At 35.3% G+C, this 19,481-nt stretch overlaps 1 protein-coding gene across 2 annotated transcripts in view; it reads right to left on the reverse strand.

The window, feature by feature from the left end:
• The window catches only part of VPS50 (VPS50 subunit of EARP/GARPII complex), a 93,301-nt gene that overhangs the window by 26,960 nt on the left and 46,860 nt on the right, over nt 1-19,481 (reverse strand). For both annotated transcript variants that reach the window (XM_056335554.1, XM_056335555.1), the window contains exons 17-20: nt 16,965-17,055; nt 15,241-15,417; nt 7,866-7,984; nt 6,229-6,335 (exon numbers count right to left, since the gene is read on the reverse strand). In XM_056335554.1, the coding sequence (XP_056191529.1) occupies nt 6,229-6,335; nt 7,866-7,984; nt 15,241-15,417; nt 16,965-17,055 (494 nt within the window). The remainder of the gene's footprint in view (nt 1-6,228; nt 6,336-7,865; nt 7,985-15,240; nt 15,418-16,964; nt 17,056-19,481) is intronic.

Below are 19,481 nucleotides of genomic sequence, written 5' to 3' on the forward strand. Positions count from 1 at the left end.
AGCATTATGAACAAATTGAAAAGCAGATTTTAAAAATTCTGTCTTCCAAAAGGGAAATCAAATGCAGCCAATTCCAGCACAACCCAATGTGGAAATTTTCAGACATTTGGGAAAGGATGGTACCCTAACCAAAGCAGCTGCCACCTTTGTATGTGCTATCTGAACATTCTGTATTGCCACAGGCTGATTCTTTTCCACTTACTCTGTGATAAACACATTTTTAAACTTGCCTGTAACCCATACATAATATCAGGGTGATGTGTCACATCCTGGACAGTTAGATTTCCAAGTATCTGTGCAGCTGGCATGAATATTCAAGGTAATCTCTTGGGCAGTACCTTATGCTTTTACAAAGGGCTATATACTGTACACTGCCCAAGTACTGTCCCTATAAAAATCTTCTGAAGCCAAGAACATTTCTCTATTACTACATCACTCAGCATCTTGACACAACAAGTATTCCAAGAACATTTCCTCCTAGTTGCTTTCTCTAACATTATGCCAACTTTTAATTTCTATACATTGTTACCTAGTTGCACTGAAGTTCCTATTTTGGGTGAAAAAAGCGTATATGACATTTCCAAACAGCACCAGCAGCCCAAATCCACACTGTGCTAGCAACTTCCAGAAACACTCGAAACACCACTTAATTTCAGCAACTCAAAGTAGCGTGACATTCTAGAGGCTCCCTGTTAACAGCTAGAACTGCTGAACATTTGCCAGGTTTCTTTTGAAGTATTACTTACAGCACTTCTTTTATTTTCAAAGACAGTAAGCAGAGAGCACTCTCTCTCAGACTAATCTATATAAAACTGACAGCAAAAACCAAAAAAATAAATAAATACACAACCTCCTGAATAACATATATTTGAGTTTTAGTGTATCTGTGGTCATTAGTAAAACAATTTCCTATGGAGTCTCACAATTCCAGACATGCAGCTTCCTACAACATACACTAGGAACATATTTCCACTTTGAAGGAAAAAGTGAAAAGCCCATTGTAATTACATAATTTTAGAAGACTCTATGATTTAGGGTTTTTTAAGTCTCATGAGGTTCTATGCTATGTGACCAATCACTCACCTCAGCTACAAGATTTCTGCCGTGATAATTGTCATCATCATTACTATTATTTTCTTAAAAAGTTAATGGGTTTTAAAGCAAGCAAAATCTAACAGTTTCTTCCAAAAAAGCATTCACAACAGATCAGGCCAAAAAAGGCATCAAAAAAACCCAACATAAGAAATACCCATGATACTATTTCTTAAGTCAGAAAGCTACTAATTAAAATAAGAAGTAACCCAATCAATATACACAATGGTATGTTCACTAATTATTCTTGTTGACCTAGGTCAAAATATTCCATACAGATTTAATACAGGTTCATTCTTCCTTTTCATTTTAAGTCAACATGCAATGGCTTGATAGGAAAAAAATACCCTTATAAATTAATCTAATGGTTACTTTACACTGGAAACAGAGAATTACTTGGCTTATTAACTAGAGGGAAAACCAGATAAATTGAACTGTTCACTCAAAATTTAAGATAAAAAAAGTTACAGCAGCCCCTAGTTCAGTTATACACAGCAACTCATTTGTGTAGTTTATAAATGTTAAGTTACATTTTATTCACCTAGCCCTCATACAAAGCATACAGCACACAGAATCAAAACAGGTTATGAACACTGTTATGCTCGTTCAGTGAGTACTACCAGCTTGCATAAATTCCTAAAAACTGAGGGAACAATTTCTGTTACTTGATTGGAAATTTAAATCTGCATCTTCACCTCACTCCAGACTCTCTTTTTTAAACCTAGCTTCCTTTATTATTTGTTTTTAACTAATATCAGGGAGCTGATCTAGATCTACCAAAAGTCATGCTGATGCAACATATAGGAGGCCAGAATAGCAGGGACAAAATGTAGCAGGGACAAAACCCACTCACGTTAATGCCACCAAACAAATGTCTCTTAAAACTGAGCTTTATTTTCAAGGGAAAGAACACAGAGTACAGGCTTTCTGCAGACAGGACATATGTATACTGTCCCCTGTTCTGTGTTAGGCCCCTGCTTATTTTCTTAGGTGCCACGCCACTGGTGTTGCATATAGAATTCACTTTGACCAACACTGGTTGCCTAGATCTCCTGTGCAGTCGATAAGCAGCTCCAGAAGGCAAGTCTAAGAGATCTATGCAATGACACGCAGACAAAGACATCCAGGACAGCCAAACGCTATCACCGTCTGGAGTTACCTACAGTTCCCCATTGATAATGGAAGGATCCTAGACAGCCATCTCGGTTGTACTCCTTGAAATTACTGTGACGTTCTGTGGCATTTTCCTACCCAAAAATCTGAGACAGTGCAAGACAAACTGGAGCCTTCTATGGCATCAGCAGACTCTTGTTAAAAGATGGGCACACTCCACAGCGTTCCTGTCTGCAGTGGGAAAACACAGGGGAGCGGATAGTACCTGGATCTCCTACAACCTAGCATCACACCCAGCCAAATCGGCCAAGCAACAACATGCTTATCTTCACATTTAATAAGGATGATTCAAAAGACAAGAGGCGTTGTGAAGGGTGGAAAAGCTAATAAATCAAATAGTCTGGCTAAATAGTGGTATCTTATTTATTTCTTCTGTAGTCATTGACCCTTAGTTAAAGAAATATGTCTGACACCCCTGTGGATAGTGCCTGGAAGAAGTGAATCAAACATTTGTGTGCTAAGGCCAAAAGTCATGACAAAAGATGAAGGCATTTTCAGCTTCTGTGGTAGAAGTGTAATACACTAATAAAAACACAGTGGAAAAAAAAAACTGTTTCACTTATGATATCGAACGGTAGGTATTCCTCAAAGAAGATACAAATTAAGGTAAAACGAGGCAGGGTCACTGCAATATAGAAACATGAGAAACTGCAAAGAAACTAGAAATAAAGAATGACTAGGACAAGGACAAAGAGGAAAACCAGACTTGTTTGCTCAGGAAGTTACATTAAGAGCTAGAAGTACCGAAAGTCTTGCAAAACTAAATTTTCCAAAGATAGTAAAAATCAGGAGTTTTCCAATTATGGAAGACTAACAAAAGCAAACCGAACCAGGGGGATGTGACAGAACAGATATTGAGACATACAAGACAGCTCGAAAGCAAGAATGAATAGTTTGTCTTGGTTTTCATTGAGGGCAATATACTGACAGTGAGAAAAGTGAGGAGAAGGGGAACAGAGTGACCAATAGAACTGAACTAGCCACTTTCAACCACACTGAGAATGAGCTGGAGAAGAAATTAAAACAGTCAAACTACAGGAGCAAAGGAATCAGGACATAAAACATGGTCGTGAAATCAACAGTCTCGTAATCAGTGTAATAACCTGTATGTGCAATAAGCAGTCAAGACATGGGTTGTACTGCTACAACTGAAAAACAGCAAATAAAAATACATTCAGGTAGAGGGAAAACAGTAACTCAAGCAACTATTGATCCACTGCTTTAATTTATAGCATGCAGGACTGCAGGTCAAGATTCGAAGAAAGTATGGAAGTGAAAGAAGCAGAAACGCAGCGCAAAAATTAAGATAAAACTACTAATCATGGATATACCAGAAGTAAACTATACCAGACTAAGATATATACTCTTGTTAGGGAACCTACGTGATTTTCTAGACAAAGGACACAGTACATTTCACCTATCTGGGATTCAGTGAAAGTATTAATTTAATAATATTGCACAGTAAACAAGTGAAGTTAGAATTTTTTAAATTACTAAGTAAAAATTAAATTTTTATTAGTAAAATTAAAAAGAAAATTTTAAATTAGTAAATTAAAGAGAAGACAGAATGGAGGGTATTGAAAAGGGAGGTATCTCGAAAAGGAACTAGTGGAGTTCCCAGCAACTGACCTCTTTTGTATTTTCATGAATGACTCTAAATGGCACAAAAATAAAAGCTTGATAATGGAAAAACATAAGGAGGCACCACCAAACAGAAAAGGTTTGACATAATGTACAGGAGGAACTGAAGGACTTTGATGACTGCTGTAATAACAATTGGATGAAATTCAGTAGTACAAAATGTAAAGCCATGCATTTGGGGACCAATTAATTGAAAACATGCGTCTATAAACTAGCAGCTTATCCCTTGGAAAAACATGGGAAAGTGAAGGACCTGCTGGCAGTACAAGCTCATTACAGATGGACTGAGCTGCCAGTACAAGGAAGCTGTGAGAAATCCAAAGAGGTGCAAAAGGGAGGCAACCTGTGCCCAAGATGTGTGATGCAACAGTGACACAATGCAGTGAGATCTCATCCAAAGTATTGCACAAGATTTTGGTAAGTCTATAACAAAAGCAGAAAAAGAACTGGTAAGAAAGTAGGGGACTTGAGCTTCTGGCAGATAAATACAGAGGATACTAAAAAGCTTGGCACATTTCATTTAGCAAATCAAAGACTGAGAATAAATAGGATTGCTTTCTGTAAAAGCAGCAGAGCAGTATGCATGAAAGAACAAGACGATCTGTTAAAGAGAAGAGTAAAAACAGGTGGATAATTTTATTTATTTATTTATTTTTACTATTAGGTTGATAAGGCTTATGGAATAGAATTCCTATTAGATAGTGTGGTGGGAACAAAACAGAAGTATGTTTAAGCTGGAGCTCAAAACAGGCATATTTAGAGGCAGTACTAAAGTGCCACATCTTCCTGTAGCAGGGGCTGCAGGAGGTCACTTTCCAATTCCATGTTCTAAATAATGCTATTATCACTCATTACAGAAACAATATGAAACAATCCCAATAGCAGAAAAAATGAATAATAAATGTAATTCCGGAAGGGGATAAAAGCACATATATGAGCTTTGAAAATAATGTTTAAGTTTGGAGTTATGGCCAGAGTCCACAAATAAAAAGACTCCATATGTAAAACTGGAAAACTAAAATTACAGCTCCACCTACTCATACACTGTTAGGGCAGGGGGGCAGGGGCAGGATGGGGGACGACCAAGTGGTTTGCATGAAAGGGCCACGTGTGATTTCTAGATTCGGTCTTAAATTTTCTTAGAACAAAACCTTATACAAAAAGGTAGCAAACATCTCTCTCCAACCTAACTCACAGATCAGTATCAGAAAATTTATGACAGAATAATCTCAGTGCTTAATTCAGGTCTATATTTTAGATGCTCCTAGAGGGAAAAAAGCTGTAAAAAAGTTTAGAAAATTAATTTCTGATTTAAACTGCCCTCTAAGAAAGCAAAAGGTACTAACCAGGTGTCAGAGCAGTGTTTTTTAAGAACAGCTTGCTCTGAAGTACCACAATAGTTTCCAATCACATAAACATTGAAGACAAACTTAATTAATATAACACACACAGAATTCCTCTCCCTTCTGCCTTATCTGATAAATTTAGGTAACTACTTCCCCTTCTCTAGAAATAAAACTAAAGTCAATAGCAGAAAATTACTGTCATACAAGTATCTAGATAATCAAATGGATGTCACAATCACAGAAAATCAATCCCCTTACACCTAGAATTGGAGGGTAGTGTTTTCATAGAGAACTTTTGACTAGAAAGGACCTCTAGATGTCACCTAGTACAACCTCTTGCTTAGAGCAGGTCTAAGGAGATGAGGCTGCTCATGGGCTTGCCCGTCATGTCTCGATCACCGCCAAGGTCAAAGATTCCCTAAACTCTCTGGAGACTACTAGGATCCATTCCAATTACTGAAATTACCAGTATGGGAGGGCACTTTTCTTCTAGTTGTCTACCATGTAGTAAAAATAGTTATTCTGGATGTGAGAATTTGAGTAACAAAAAGGCAAAAAACCCCAATCTAAGTTCTTACTTTTTTAACTATACTACTTTAAAATGAAGCATTTAATCCACCCAGACATATTAGCAACATAGAAAAGAAATAGATTAATGGTTTATCTCCACTATTTTTACACATTCAATCTTTTAGAGAAATAATCCACAATTATTGGTTAAAATCAATATAAGCCTGCAGATTAATTTTCAAAGTAAAAGTAACTTACAAGATATGACCAAATTTCTCTATTTGATTAAAACAAATTTTTGCTTAGTGCTTTATTTCTATTTTATTAACATTTTTGAAGAGTGGAAATAGAACCCAGGTAGGTTTATTTTTAAAAGCCTTAAAATTCATTTAACATATATGCTATAATCCATACGCTTGCATTAAAGTAAAAAACACATACAAAATACTACAATTGTTCTACGTACCAACAAGTCTTATTACATTCAGCGTAGTGTTTGTTAGGATAGGTGCATTCACTTTATTGAGGTTATAATCTGATCTCTTTCTGCTCCTCAGAGTTTCTCGAGAAACACTTTAAACAAAACAAAATATACCAGACGTCACTGCCTATTATATTTAAAGACATACAAATAAAATTTAGTAGAAAAGAAATCCTTCCTCCCCGCTTCTTTCCCATGACAGTATGTCTTCCAGTGCAGAATTTTATTTATGCCAAAGCATAACTGGGCTAGGAATCTAATATTTAAAGAGAGAAGCCTGGTCTAATTTACACAAAATTGTGCTAGAGAAAGGAGTTTCTGAGTTCTATTCCAATGCTTGAGTTCTGCAGGCCTCTGTCTGGCCTCTGCAATCATTTTAACCACTCTGACTCAACTTAATTTATTAAGTAAAGAAAAGGAAAACAATTCAAGCCACAACAAAACAGGGGCAGACTAGCAAGCTACAGCTGAAAATGACTACTTGGAGATGGTAACAATTTTGAGGAAGATAAAACTAAGAAAACATTAATTTTTTTAGTAAGTTGTAGTCCTGCAAGAAGCATGGAGCTGGACTCAATGACCCTTATGGGTCCCTTCCAGCTTGAGATATTTGATGATTCTATAAGAGAAACCTTCCGCCAGCTTCTGCAAAATTATATTCTTCCAAAAATTCAGAATGCTTCAATTTCACAGCACAAAGCTATGGACAGTGACTGTGGTTTGTTTTAATTAAGTCATTTTAATCAGTATTTCCATCACTTCTTTGAAATGAAGTAGTTTATGTGATGTATCTTATGAAATCATGCTAACGATACTTTATCCTAAAGAATTATTTTGTAAAAAAAAATTCAAAATTCCTCTGCTTTGACCCAAGTGATGGCTTTCTACTTCTGCAGTCTTCTACATACAAATGTTAGCCTGCTTCACAAAGCCTGAATGGACATACATCTAAGCAGTACAGTGTCCTAGACAGAAATTTTATTTCAGATCCTTTTAGAGGCTACAGAGTTGGCTTTAGTTTATACGAATATATATATTTTTATATATATTCATCAAAATAGAATATGTATATTCATATATACCTATGTGTGTATCTGTGTGTGTGTGTATACACACACACACATATACATATTGTTAAAGAAAAAGAGAATTTAAAATTCAAAATTACTTGCCTTCAAGCTATGGAAGAATTTAGGGGGTTTTTTTGATCTGTAAAAGTTTATTGGTGTTCTGCAAAAGCAGAAGCCCAAGCCTCAAACCATTTGTCTGCAAACAACTGCTTTTGACACAATAGAAATGATAAGTATGCACAACAGCGGTTCCAGAAGAACCTTAACATCTAATACTTGCTAATCAGTTTTCCACTATCTGCTTCAGAAAACTTTTATCCTCCTTCAAAACTTTGCTTTCTGAAGTTTTTCTGCAATAATGATGTGCAGTTTAACATTCCTTCCCATTCCAGAGATTTAAGTGCTGAGCCTTTCTAACTGTGCAGGTAGCATAAAGATTATTTGATTATTATTCCATTGTCATAGAGCATAGACTAAACAGAAAATTAACTAATTAGAGTATTGAGAGGAAAAGCATGTAAATGAGACCAAGGATTCACACAGTCTACTTACCTTTTCACAGGGGCATCTCCTGTCTGCTCATCCACATAATCTCTTTTCAACTCTTCAGGAACATCACTGTCACTGTCATACTCTTGATATGCACTTTTTTCTTGTTCATCCGACTCATACTGTTAAAAAAAAAAGGAAGACATTGACTGCCATTATTTTCCTTGTATCATTGTCACCCATGTAACACAGCAGTTTGGTCACTTCCTGGCTTTTACTTCGATCAGGATACAAATAACTCTGCTGGTTGAAAGGCTGCCAACAATGTTCATTAAAAATGCAGCAGGCGAATTACACAAAGCCATTTGTAAGTGCATTTCTAAACAAACTTTATTCTCAGATGTTGATTAAGAGTAAATATTTGCAACACCTTATTTCTCCCAGCCACTGATATTTTTTCTTCCTTTCTTATTGCTGTATCAAGTACCCACGTATCTGAGCTTTTATTAATTGCTTTACAATCTGAAAAAAACAGTAATACAACCTCAACATTTATCCTTATGGTGGCAATAAACCAAAAAAACATCGCACCACACAATCTTAACTATTAATGCAAGAAGGACTGAACTATTGCTTCAGGAAAATTCTTACATTGTACACATTTATAAAACACACCACCAAAACAGTGACTTGCAGTTGTTTGTAAAACTGATTTTAGTACTTCAAAAGACATTTCTACTAGAGTCTTTCAACCACTTAATCTGTTAGAGACCAATGAGATTCTGACTAAGCACAAACACTTCAAGAAAATAATAAGCAGTCAAACGCTACTACAGAAGTGTATTTTACATGGCTGCTATTACCATGTAAATTTTTCTCACTAAATTTTCTGCACTTATTTTCTTCAACTGTATCCTGTTCTATCTACATCAAGAAGAGTTACTTTTATATACCTGTATGTTCTATACATAGAAACTTCGCACTGTACATGGAACAAACAGTAACTGCAGAGCAAGCATGGAACAGGATTCTGCAACCAAACTGATAAACCTTTCCTCATAGAGGAAAATAAAAACTACAACAAAACCCCAAAACACAGCACACTATATTATTCTAAGAAACACTCCAATGATATAACTCAACTGTATCAGTGGGGGCTAGATTAAAAGTATTTTTATTTTTTTTTTCCCCTCTTGCTTTCTCAAAAAACTTGATGAGGTGTTTGGGGCACGCTTGTATTTATTTGCGTTTGCGGGTTCTTGGTTTTGAAACATATGCCATCCTTTATCTAGGTTAAAGGCACGAAGTCCTGATATTTGAAATATTTATCTAACTATCAGTGAAACAACTACTCTTTGATGGAAGAAAGCCCAATGCACTGTTTGTTTCATTTGTTACAATGACACAAATAATTCCAGAATAGCCCTATGAAAAATGTAAATGCATAAATTAAATATGCATATCCACCCTGAGACATGCCTTCTTATACTGATGAACATCTGATGTTAATTGCATCTTTTGAAAACAAGAAGTAGTTACAGAGAACTACTACCTCCAAACATTCAGCTGCATTTTTGATTTTTTGAAACTGTTTCACTCTGTTCAACTGTTGAATTGCATTTCAATGATTTCAGGAGAATTATTTTCAATTTAAGGATGGAAGGTTTGAACCTAACAAGCAATGCCTGGAAAAAAAATGAGCAACACTGGCTACAGCATGGTAGACGAGTTATTATTGTTAGAGTATGAGTTATGTGGAGAAATACTATTCACAAATACAGACAATAAATGCTTTTTATAATTAGGAAGCCACATTTACATATTAGAAGTGTAAATTTGGGAATATTTTTCTTTAAAAACACCTGAAATTTGCAGTCTTTTTCACTCCAATTAAAAGCAATATTTAATGTCAATCGTGTCCCAGTGTTCTAGATTGCTCTGTAGTATAGGCGCTTTAGATGCTTCATATAAATAATGAAATTTTTTTTTCACAAAGTAAATTTCTTAACCCAGAAATGATTAAAGGAAAATAAATACTTGATGCTCTGTGATACAACCCTTTATTCTGAACACCTACAGAGCTATCACAACATCAAGCATATCCGTCAGGCTCCAGAATGCACTTGCACTTGAAAAGAGACCACAATACTTTTTCTTTTACATTTTCCTTAACGTGTACACTGCTCTGAAGCCATTTTATCCAAGGAGTCAATAATAACACATATGACAAAAACAGTCTGGTTCCAGGATCCTTAAGAAATGGCAGGGGTTTAAAGGATACAACTGCTCTCCAGTGGGGAAAACTGTGTCTCAATCACCCAAAATACTCTAGGAAATACATTTTTTTCAGTCATGCATGGCAGTTCTGGGCCACAGCCCCAAGCTATGGACACATTTAAAGCCTAGCACTACAAAAGCAAGAAGCCCACAGCACAAACAAATTCAAAGAAAAACAGCTCGAATGGAAAAAAGAACGTAGTATGAGACAGACAAAAAAGTAATGTTCTGATCATTAGTATTTCACAGGCAAAATTTCTGCCTCATGAACATTCCAGACAAAGGAAAGCTATAACAAAAGCAGCTTAATTTCTTTCAAGAATGAATTGAGTTCAGGCTTGATTTAGAACAAAGAGAGTCATAGTTTAACTTGGCTGGAACATTAGCATGGAGAATTACCCTCACTTATTAGGCATTAATATATAATAAATGACATGCCAATTTAAATTTTATTATTAATTTTAATTAAAATTTAATAATTAAATTTTATTTAAATAAAATGAATATTTAAATAAAAATTAAATTTTTAAATCCAGTGACAGTAAAATGATAAATTGACTACAAACTGTTAACTACAATTCATATTGATTTATGAATCTGACAGTTGACATATTAACTGTCATAACATCATAGATTAAGAGAATTTTGAGAAAAATCGTTTTTACGTGGAAAAATATTTTATTAAGTCTCCTCAACCTAATGCTATTAATAAACTGGAAAAGTTATTTAATGATATAAAAATATCTGCATTTTAAGGTATGCAGTAAGCAAATCACGACCATTAAATAGTGACCTCAATCTAAAGAGAGTTTACACATGCATTTTGAATACGCACAGTCTGCAGAAAAATTTTAAAGTGCCTAAAAGGAATTCAGGAGCAATGCTCAGGTCACAAGTGTTTAGACAATCCACCCAAGCAAGCCTGTAGGGCAGTTGTAAGATTCAAAGTTGAAGGGTGTTAGAAAACTGTACATTATCTGTATCACAAAGATATTTTAGGGAGCTACAGAAAAGGGACATAAAGTAACTCACTGGAGCTCAAGATACAGAGCTGAGGTGACTGGATCCAGAGGCCTATTTTCAGTTGTCCAGAACTAGAACAACTAAGCAGCTTAAAAGACTTTAAAATTATCAGAAGATATTCTGACAGTTCTTACCGTCCTACAGATCATTTAACAAGTAAATCAATTACTTATGTCCTTGTCATGCCATTTCTTGAAATACCTGGAAACATGCCTGCATTCTCTGGAAACAAAATTTTGCAACCTTCATATGAAATAATTTTGATTTTGAGTGCTAAAACATGCCTCCACCTTAACTGGTCAGTCAAGAAACTGAAAGATAAAACTTTTGTAGAAATTTCATCCCACATTACCTAAGCAAGTTATTTTTCGTTCTATGTAAAGGAAAACCAAAGATGGGATTAATTTTGTTTTTAAATAAGAGATCTTTCTATGTGTCAGCACTTTGGAGGGAGCCAGTAATGGAGAGAGGAGATGAAAAATGTGAAAAGGGAAGGTAGGATGGTCACCTATAGAGTACACTCACTTGGGTCACAAGAAACCTTGGTTCTAATACCAGCCAGGTTAGATGTCTTGTACAACTACTGTAAAATTAAGTAACCTGTCCTGTGTCTTAATTCTTGATGTAAATGCACATAATACTTCCCTGGCTCACAAAGATTTTGGAAAGGATTTTATCCTTCCAGCAACTGAGTTAACAGCCAAATACACTGATGAAAACCAAGTGATTTCTTGGCATTGTTGAACATCCTCGTCCATACTCAATATGGTTCTTCAGATTTACTTAACATCTTTCTATATTAAAAGCAGTTAGTTCCCATTTTCCAATGCATTAAAGTCAAATTATCATATGGAATAAACCTCTCTATATACGGTGTTGCTAGAAACACTTCAGACAAAGGAAATATTCAGCACAACTGATTTCCACAAGGAGGGAAGAAAAATCAAAAGCGTCATCCTCCATAATCAATTTGAAATTACACCGAGAAACTAAAACTTAACTTTACGTTTTAGTTAAAAAAAAGTTTTATACATGATTCCTGAGTCCTCCAAATACCGCTACATTTAAGGTTAAAAAAGCCTATTTTATAATGACTGTAAATCTAACCTATATTTCACAGGAAACATGCATAATGCATCGTATCTTTGGTATTTCACTTTTTCCACACAGAACATTCTGTCCCTCTGGTGTCAAAGGATAGCCAAAATTCATTACAGTTCTTCACTAGGCACAAAGTCATATTTTATAAATTTTAGATGTTAAGATTTCATTAATACAGAATACTAAATTGGCACACAGCTTTGAAAAAGAGGACAGTGCAGCCAGCCTTGAAAGTCCTTGACAATGTGCAAGCCTACCAAATGGAACACTGACCAAAATTAAAGACAGGGAAACCACAACACGGACTTTGCTACACGCGTGACATATCAGCCTACTGCTAATTCATGGGATCGTGACTCCCTCTAGCCTGTTTCACCAAAATCACAGCTTGCCACTGCTGAACCGCTGAGGCAGCTGCTCTCAGGGCCACTAGAGAAGGCATACAGCATCCTGACAGTGATTCACTATAACCCCATTGCCACCACGGTGCTTGCAGCAACAGCAGCACCGACACGCAAAGCACGAGGCAATCCTTTACCGACGAACTAATGCTTACCGTCTGAAGCTAGGACTGAGCCTCACACACCTTCAAAAAATAGACAGCAGTGAACAACCAGTATGAAAACTGTTACCTTTACATACAGATACTTTTTCCAATGGCTTGAGATAAATTCAGAATAAAAAGACATTTTCACCCCGGGATGATTGGACAGTCAAATTAATTGACTCCCTGAGGTAACGAGGCAACTCATAAATTCCTGGATAATGATATTACTCCATTACAATAAAGAAGGTGGTTCTGGGGTGGGGGTGGTTTCTTTGACTTTTTCTCAATAGAATTCTGTAACAAATAGAGGAAAACCTGCCCACACAGTTAGTTTGTAACTCATGCAGGTTATCAAGTAACCTAGTAAGACCTGCAGGAAAGATTATCTCTCATGAGCCTGCAGTGTTGTGCTAGCCACTACCAGAAATGGGATGCTGTTAAGAGAACCACCGCTGGTCTTGCATAATATGACAATTCCTGTGTAACTATCACTGCATGCAGTTTGTACTCCAAACACTATATTTGTACAAAAAGCTAAAGCTTTTTTTTTTTTTTTGCCTTTAAGCTCTATCATTTCTTCAAATAGGTTCATCATTGGAGAAAAGAGGTAAAAAAATACAACTGAAGACAGAAGACTGCTATTACTGATAGCAGTCTGCTTGGCAGCAGCATGTGACACTTCACGCTGGCAAAATCCAACAAAATAGTATCTCCAACACGTTCATCAGCATTGCTACCTAATTTTTTCATCAAATGACTTCATGATTATAGAAGCAAAAGCTTCATGCAGAGGAAGTCAATGTCATTTAAATTTTACTTTCTATGTTCCAAAAATTATTCCTTTTTGTTCTTGAGATCTTATCCACTCTCAGTAGCTCCAGTTAATATCATCTTTGGAAAATAATTTCACACCTTTGTAATTATTCTACATGCAAATGGTGGCAAAAAAAATCCTACAATATTTAAGATTTATATCTGCACTCACAGTGAAGGTCATGATGGCTCTATACCTTTGTTAGAGTCAAACTTTCAAAAGAAAGCTGTCTTGAAGGGAAAAAAAAACAACCAACACACAAAAAAACCCCAGAGTTGTTTATTTTCTAGTCCTTTTCCTTCAGACAAATCTTAAAAAACCCCAATAAAACTACTCACAAGCATATACAAAAGTCTGAAATTAACTCTTCAGCTTTCATTTTGAAAACCTCAAAATTATTATTGGTATCAACATTAATCCTTACTTCACTAAGGATCATTTTAGCAAACACGTACCAAACTGGTTGCCCAGACTCCCCAAAGATTTGTTTCAGAATGGGTTTCTACAAAGTACCATGGAATTCTGCAGTTTCCAGCATGCCCTGCAGTGCATTAATCTTTGCTTAACATGCTCATTTGGAGTCTACACATGACTCACAGTGATAATCATGAAACTCTTCTCAGTTTACTGATACGAAAAGGCAGGACGTATATTCTGCTGTATAACTTGACAGGGGAAGAACTACCAGCAAGAAACTGCCTCTGCAGCACACCCTTTAAGCACAATGCAACAATATTTTATGCCAATCAACTGCATTTTCTCTTCAAGTGACACAGTAGGAAAGAGACTGCAGCATCGCCCACGGAAGGAAAGGCACTGCAGCATGACACTCAGGTGTGTGTGATATAGATCAAGCCGCTTTGCAACTTAATTTCCAGAGGGAAAGCAAGAAAGATGAGGCTGAAAACCAGAAAGCCATCAGTGTGATGGCTGGATTAATTAACATTTAACAACAACAAAAAAAAATAAACCCAACTTTATCACAAAAACAAAGCCCAAGGAAGTATTATTCATCAAAGGGATAAACAAAAGCAAAAGAAAATATGCTAATGTAGCATTCAAGACAAAATTTTCATTAAAACATATTTGATCACTGCTAGATTTTGACAGAATTCTGAAAAAAAGAAATATACAGTTATTGTTTAGCTTTATAATACATCCCATCGCAAAGTGAGTGTCCCAAGCATTTAAATAACAATTAAAAACTGCCTAACATTAGACAATCCAAGGTAAATAAATCTCTTAAGTGTGAATAAACACAACAGAAGGAGCAAATCCACTATGATTCTTTCCAAAGAAGCCAGAAAGCCAGTCCTAAAATGACAAAATTTCTTTCACAAAGAAAGCTAACTTAAACCCCTGGAAAATTACTAATTTAGGGGAACATGTCTTGCTAGCTTTCCAGAACACTTGACTTCAGTGAACAAAAAAAAAAAATATTGATCCACTGCAAAACAAACAACTTTAAACAGGATGCCTGGCTTTTTGGCACTGTTAAAAGCAAAGCAACCTACCTAATTAAAGGAGTAAAGTGGCTTGAGATTTTACACAGTACTGCAGTTAACTGATCCCCATACCAAGACATTTTGCCATCATTGATAGACAAAATAAATCATTTAACTGACAGCAAGATATGCTTTTTTTTTTTTTTTTTTCTTTTCTGAAACACTCCATACCCCATTGGAAGCTAACACATCTTCTGTCTCATCATCTTTGCTCTCGGCCTGAATTTCAAATGGGTTTCCTCCATTACAGTACTGCTCAAATAATGTTACTGTTGTTGAAATTGCTGAAGCAGGCTGCTTACTAGGTGACACAGATGGGGAACGTGACTGCTCCATGAATTTAAATTCCTGTTGATAGAAATAAAGTACAATTTTAATCATCAACAAGACAGTATTATTATGACTCCAGTTCCATAAAAACAGGAAATAACAAACTTGTGGACAATTAACCTGATATGAAAACTTTCAGTCAAAGCTTGCTGTTTATTTAAACACGCTTTTCACATTGGCTCATGTTAACCTTGAGACTGGCAATCTTATACTGCTTGTCTTTCTAATTTTAGCGGGTTTTGGTTATAGCATGCAATACATCTTCTGAAAATACTTGCTGTCTAGAACTATGTAAAAACTAAGTGGGTTTTTTATTTCACAGAAATTAGGAGACAGAACTAAATCTGAATTCTATCCAAAAATGTAGTTTTCTTTATACAAGTTACCATGTAATTTACTAAAGCTGATTTTTTTTGATAATATTTTATTTTTAAAAAGTTCTTTTCAAAACTTACTCCTTTTCAAACCCATTTCACACAGTTTCTGATGGCTGAGTGCACAGACTTTTGCAAACATACGGACTAAGTAGGGCACATAAGGTAGGGGGGTTTAGACATTTTTTTTCTAAAAACCTTACCTCAGTTGACATATTTTTATATATTAAGCTCTAGCTATTGATCTTCATAAACAGCAAAATGTATGTTACCATTTATCTAAAGGTTTAAAGATCGAAATGTATAAAGCTAAAAGGACTGCAAGGTTAGATTTGTTTATTTAAATAAATGTTACTTTCTGCCGTTTTCTACTGATCCAGTGCCTTCAGCAGTATGTATGGATCTATAATCCCATTTCCCTATTAAAAATATTATTTCTTTTGCTACTGGATGCTATTGAGGGCCCTCCTTCCTTTTCCCTCTGTGCTATTACTGTCCCAGTAGCTTCTTGCTTATTTTTATAGTTAATTCTACAAAGACTGCAATATTATCTTTTGCTTGAGATTGCTTGGCTATATCCATTTTTGTACTTTAGTGATAGCTTGAATCGAAGGCACCCATGTTTCATTTGGCAAGACAGGTGAAATTCATCCACTATGTGCTAAAATTCACAAAAATCACTTTAGGACAGCAAGTGAACTTGACCACAGAAGTTGAACTTGACCTTCCAGTTGAACTTGAGCACAGAAGAATTAACTTTCTTTTTTTCCTTTCCAAATGAGCCACTATTATCCATATTTCCATAAACAGATGCCAAAATTGGTAGAAGCTAGTGAGCGCTCCCGTGACTACTTTTAGGTACTCATCTTTTAGCATCTTACTTTCAGATAAATAATTTAGAAATGGAAAAACTGACACATTAACAGCACATTAAAACACGAAAAGACTAACATTACGCTTACAACTCTAGCATCTTCTGTAAACTTCTACCTGCCTGAAACAAGAACACTACTGTTTTAAAAGCATTTGAACCTTAAGTTTCCAATTATTATGAAGTAAAATTTAGGGGGGGTTTAGCAGCCAATAAAAGCATTTGCACAATAGTTCATCAATCTTACTACTACTCAGAACTTCTGGACTCTTAGCTATTGAAGTATTAATACGTTTGTATGTGCTATTCATAGAACGTACATGAAGCTGCAGAATACTAAAGCTTGATTTAACAGGACAAAGTTCCCAGGTCTCATTCTCCAGAAACATTCTTAATTCTTCTAGACGGGTTCTGAAATGAACAAATTAATACTTTTAATTGGCAGCAAGAGTACACCAGGAAGTAGACAATTATTTAACTTATTCAGTGAGAAACACCTTCAAAAACTGTTGAAAAAGTCACACTCTAAAACAGATATTTAACTCATTTTTTCAACTAGCAGACCACTTAAAAGCTGTAGCTACTAATACAGTTATGTTTTATGACACTTCTGGAGAAATTCTTTAAGAATGTCCATCTCCAAAATTTGGAAACAAATTTTTCTGTCAAAGCCAATAGAAATTATAGTGGAACATCTATGATTATGCAGCAATACTGACCTTTCTTCCTCTATGTAAACCATAGAAAGCAAAATAATATATACACTTTATTAACAGCACAACAGCTTCTGTAAGCCCACACAAGACAGATGCTTCTTTCAAACACACTGAAGCCAACAGGTAGCAAAGGGAAGTAGAAAGAATTAATGTTCTACAGATTTCTCAACTTTTTAGAGAAGAAAAAAGTTAAATGTCTATTAATCTCTTACGCTATATTTTTCTTAATAGCTTAACTTTAACTTGGTACTAATATAGAAAGTGCTACTAGGGAAAGATAATCGAGCCATTACATCTCTGCATTGTTTCTGTTATGTTTTTAATCATCAGAAAAGCCTCTGTTCAGCCATATGCAGAAATACCTTTATTAAGTCTTTTTGCCCCATAAGCAGGAACTCATACAGGAAAAGACAGCAATGAGTGTTTATTGAGATCACACTGCTGTATCTTTTTTTTTTAATATTTGAAATATTGTTTTGTTTAACAAGTATCAGTTGGTAAATTATGCACTGGGTTTCTAATTAGGCAGTAAAATGTTCTAGAAATACCACTATTTCAGTAATCAACAAACTATTATTACCACTACAATTAAAATTTTCTTGCCTCAGCAAGATGAGTAATGTGTTGAATTATGACTACAGTTTTCTTTCTTTATTTAAATTCACCAGTTAAATGCAAATAGGCTTCAAGGGCTATTTTCAAGGCACTGAGTACCCATAGTTTGCAGATCTTCTCACAGTAAAGCCAACAGACACAACAGATAAGAGATTCTGTGAAAAACAGCATTATGGATTAAAATTCTTTGAGAGGAAAACCAAGGAGAAAGAGTCATAGAAAAGCACACATTTAAAAGCAACGCAGCACCAATTTTTGTATCATTTCAAAACTGAAATCAAGGCACTGACAAAGTACTTGGAAAAATGCCATTCATTTTCACCAGCATACAAGTCTGGAAAGGGGCACACAGGGAAGGTCTGATGCATTCATTTTCTGAAAAGCTTTAGTGATCAAACACGCCTTTTTTACAATCATATTGGAACAAAAAGTAAATTGCATTCCAAAAATTGTTGTCCAAAGACTGATGCTGTCTGCCAAAAGCTCATTCTAATTTTTGCAAATAATCAACTTTTACCCAAAAAAGACTTCATGTATGCTCTTCCACACTTTTTGAATTACACGACCAGTTCATTTGAATGCATTCTCTGTTGGCAGTTCTCTACAAAAACCACACCACCCAGCATGCCCCATATGTCAAATTACAAAATCAAAGAACTGATTACTCCTCGAATCTGAGCATTTCAGCTCTATGTAGCTTTTATGTACTAAAGAATCCTTAAGGCAAGACGCTTACAGCTCTTTATATAAATCAACCTGAGGGATATAGCTGGGAAATAAATTTGTTTATATTTTTCCTTCTGAGGATGAAAACATCAGCCAATTAATCTTCACAATACCCACACAGCATAAAACACAAAAAGTATTAAAAGGTTCACATAATTTGAGTCATATCAAGTATTTCCTTTTATTTTTACAAGAATTACAAAAAGCACTACCTTAATAAAAAACACAAGTTATTTTTAAAAATATATTAATTCTAAACATATACCCATCAATGTTCCTTAATCTTTACTTTATTCAAAGATAATTCAGAAAATTGATTAATATGATTCCCTAAGCTATTAAATAGGTCATTTAAACATAAGCAAAACTATGTTTACGTAACCAAATGGGGTATTATGTGGTAAGTCAGTGTAGTACAAGACTTAGGTAGACCAAAACAGCCCTTCCGAACACAGAGCTGTAAGCTCAGTTTCCAATTCAGTTCACAAAATTCAGTTCGGAGTTTGGAAATGCTTTCAAGAGAAAAAGATAGGTGGCAAGACACTTTAATCAGCTCTTCTCCTGACAAGACATAATGTGCATCTGATTAAGGCTCAAGCTTTTCAGACAACTGGATCCGGGGTCTTCATCTAGTGTCCAAAAGGAAATCCCAGCTACAAACTACCACAGCTGGAAGAAATTCCAAACATGCTCTAAGCTTCCAAATTTAGATGCTGTCTCATGTTCTCCTGATGTGATTTTCATAATTTACGAATTTTAGACAGAAAGTCTCAAACCAAA

Source organism: Falco biarmicus, chromosome 4 (genome assembly GCF_023638135.1).
Source record: "Falco biarmicus isolate bFalBia1 chromosome 4, bFalBia1.pri, whole genome shotgun sequence".
Lineage (NCBI taxonomy): Eukaryota > Metazoa > Chordata > Aves > Falconiformes > Falconidae > Falco > Falco biarmicus.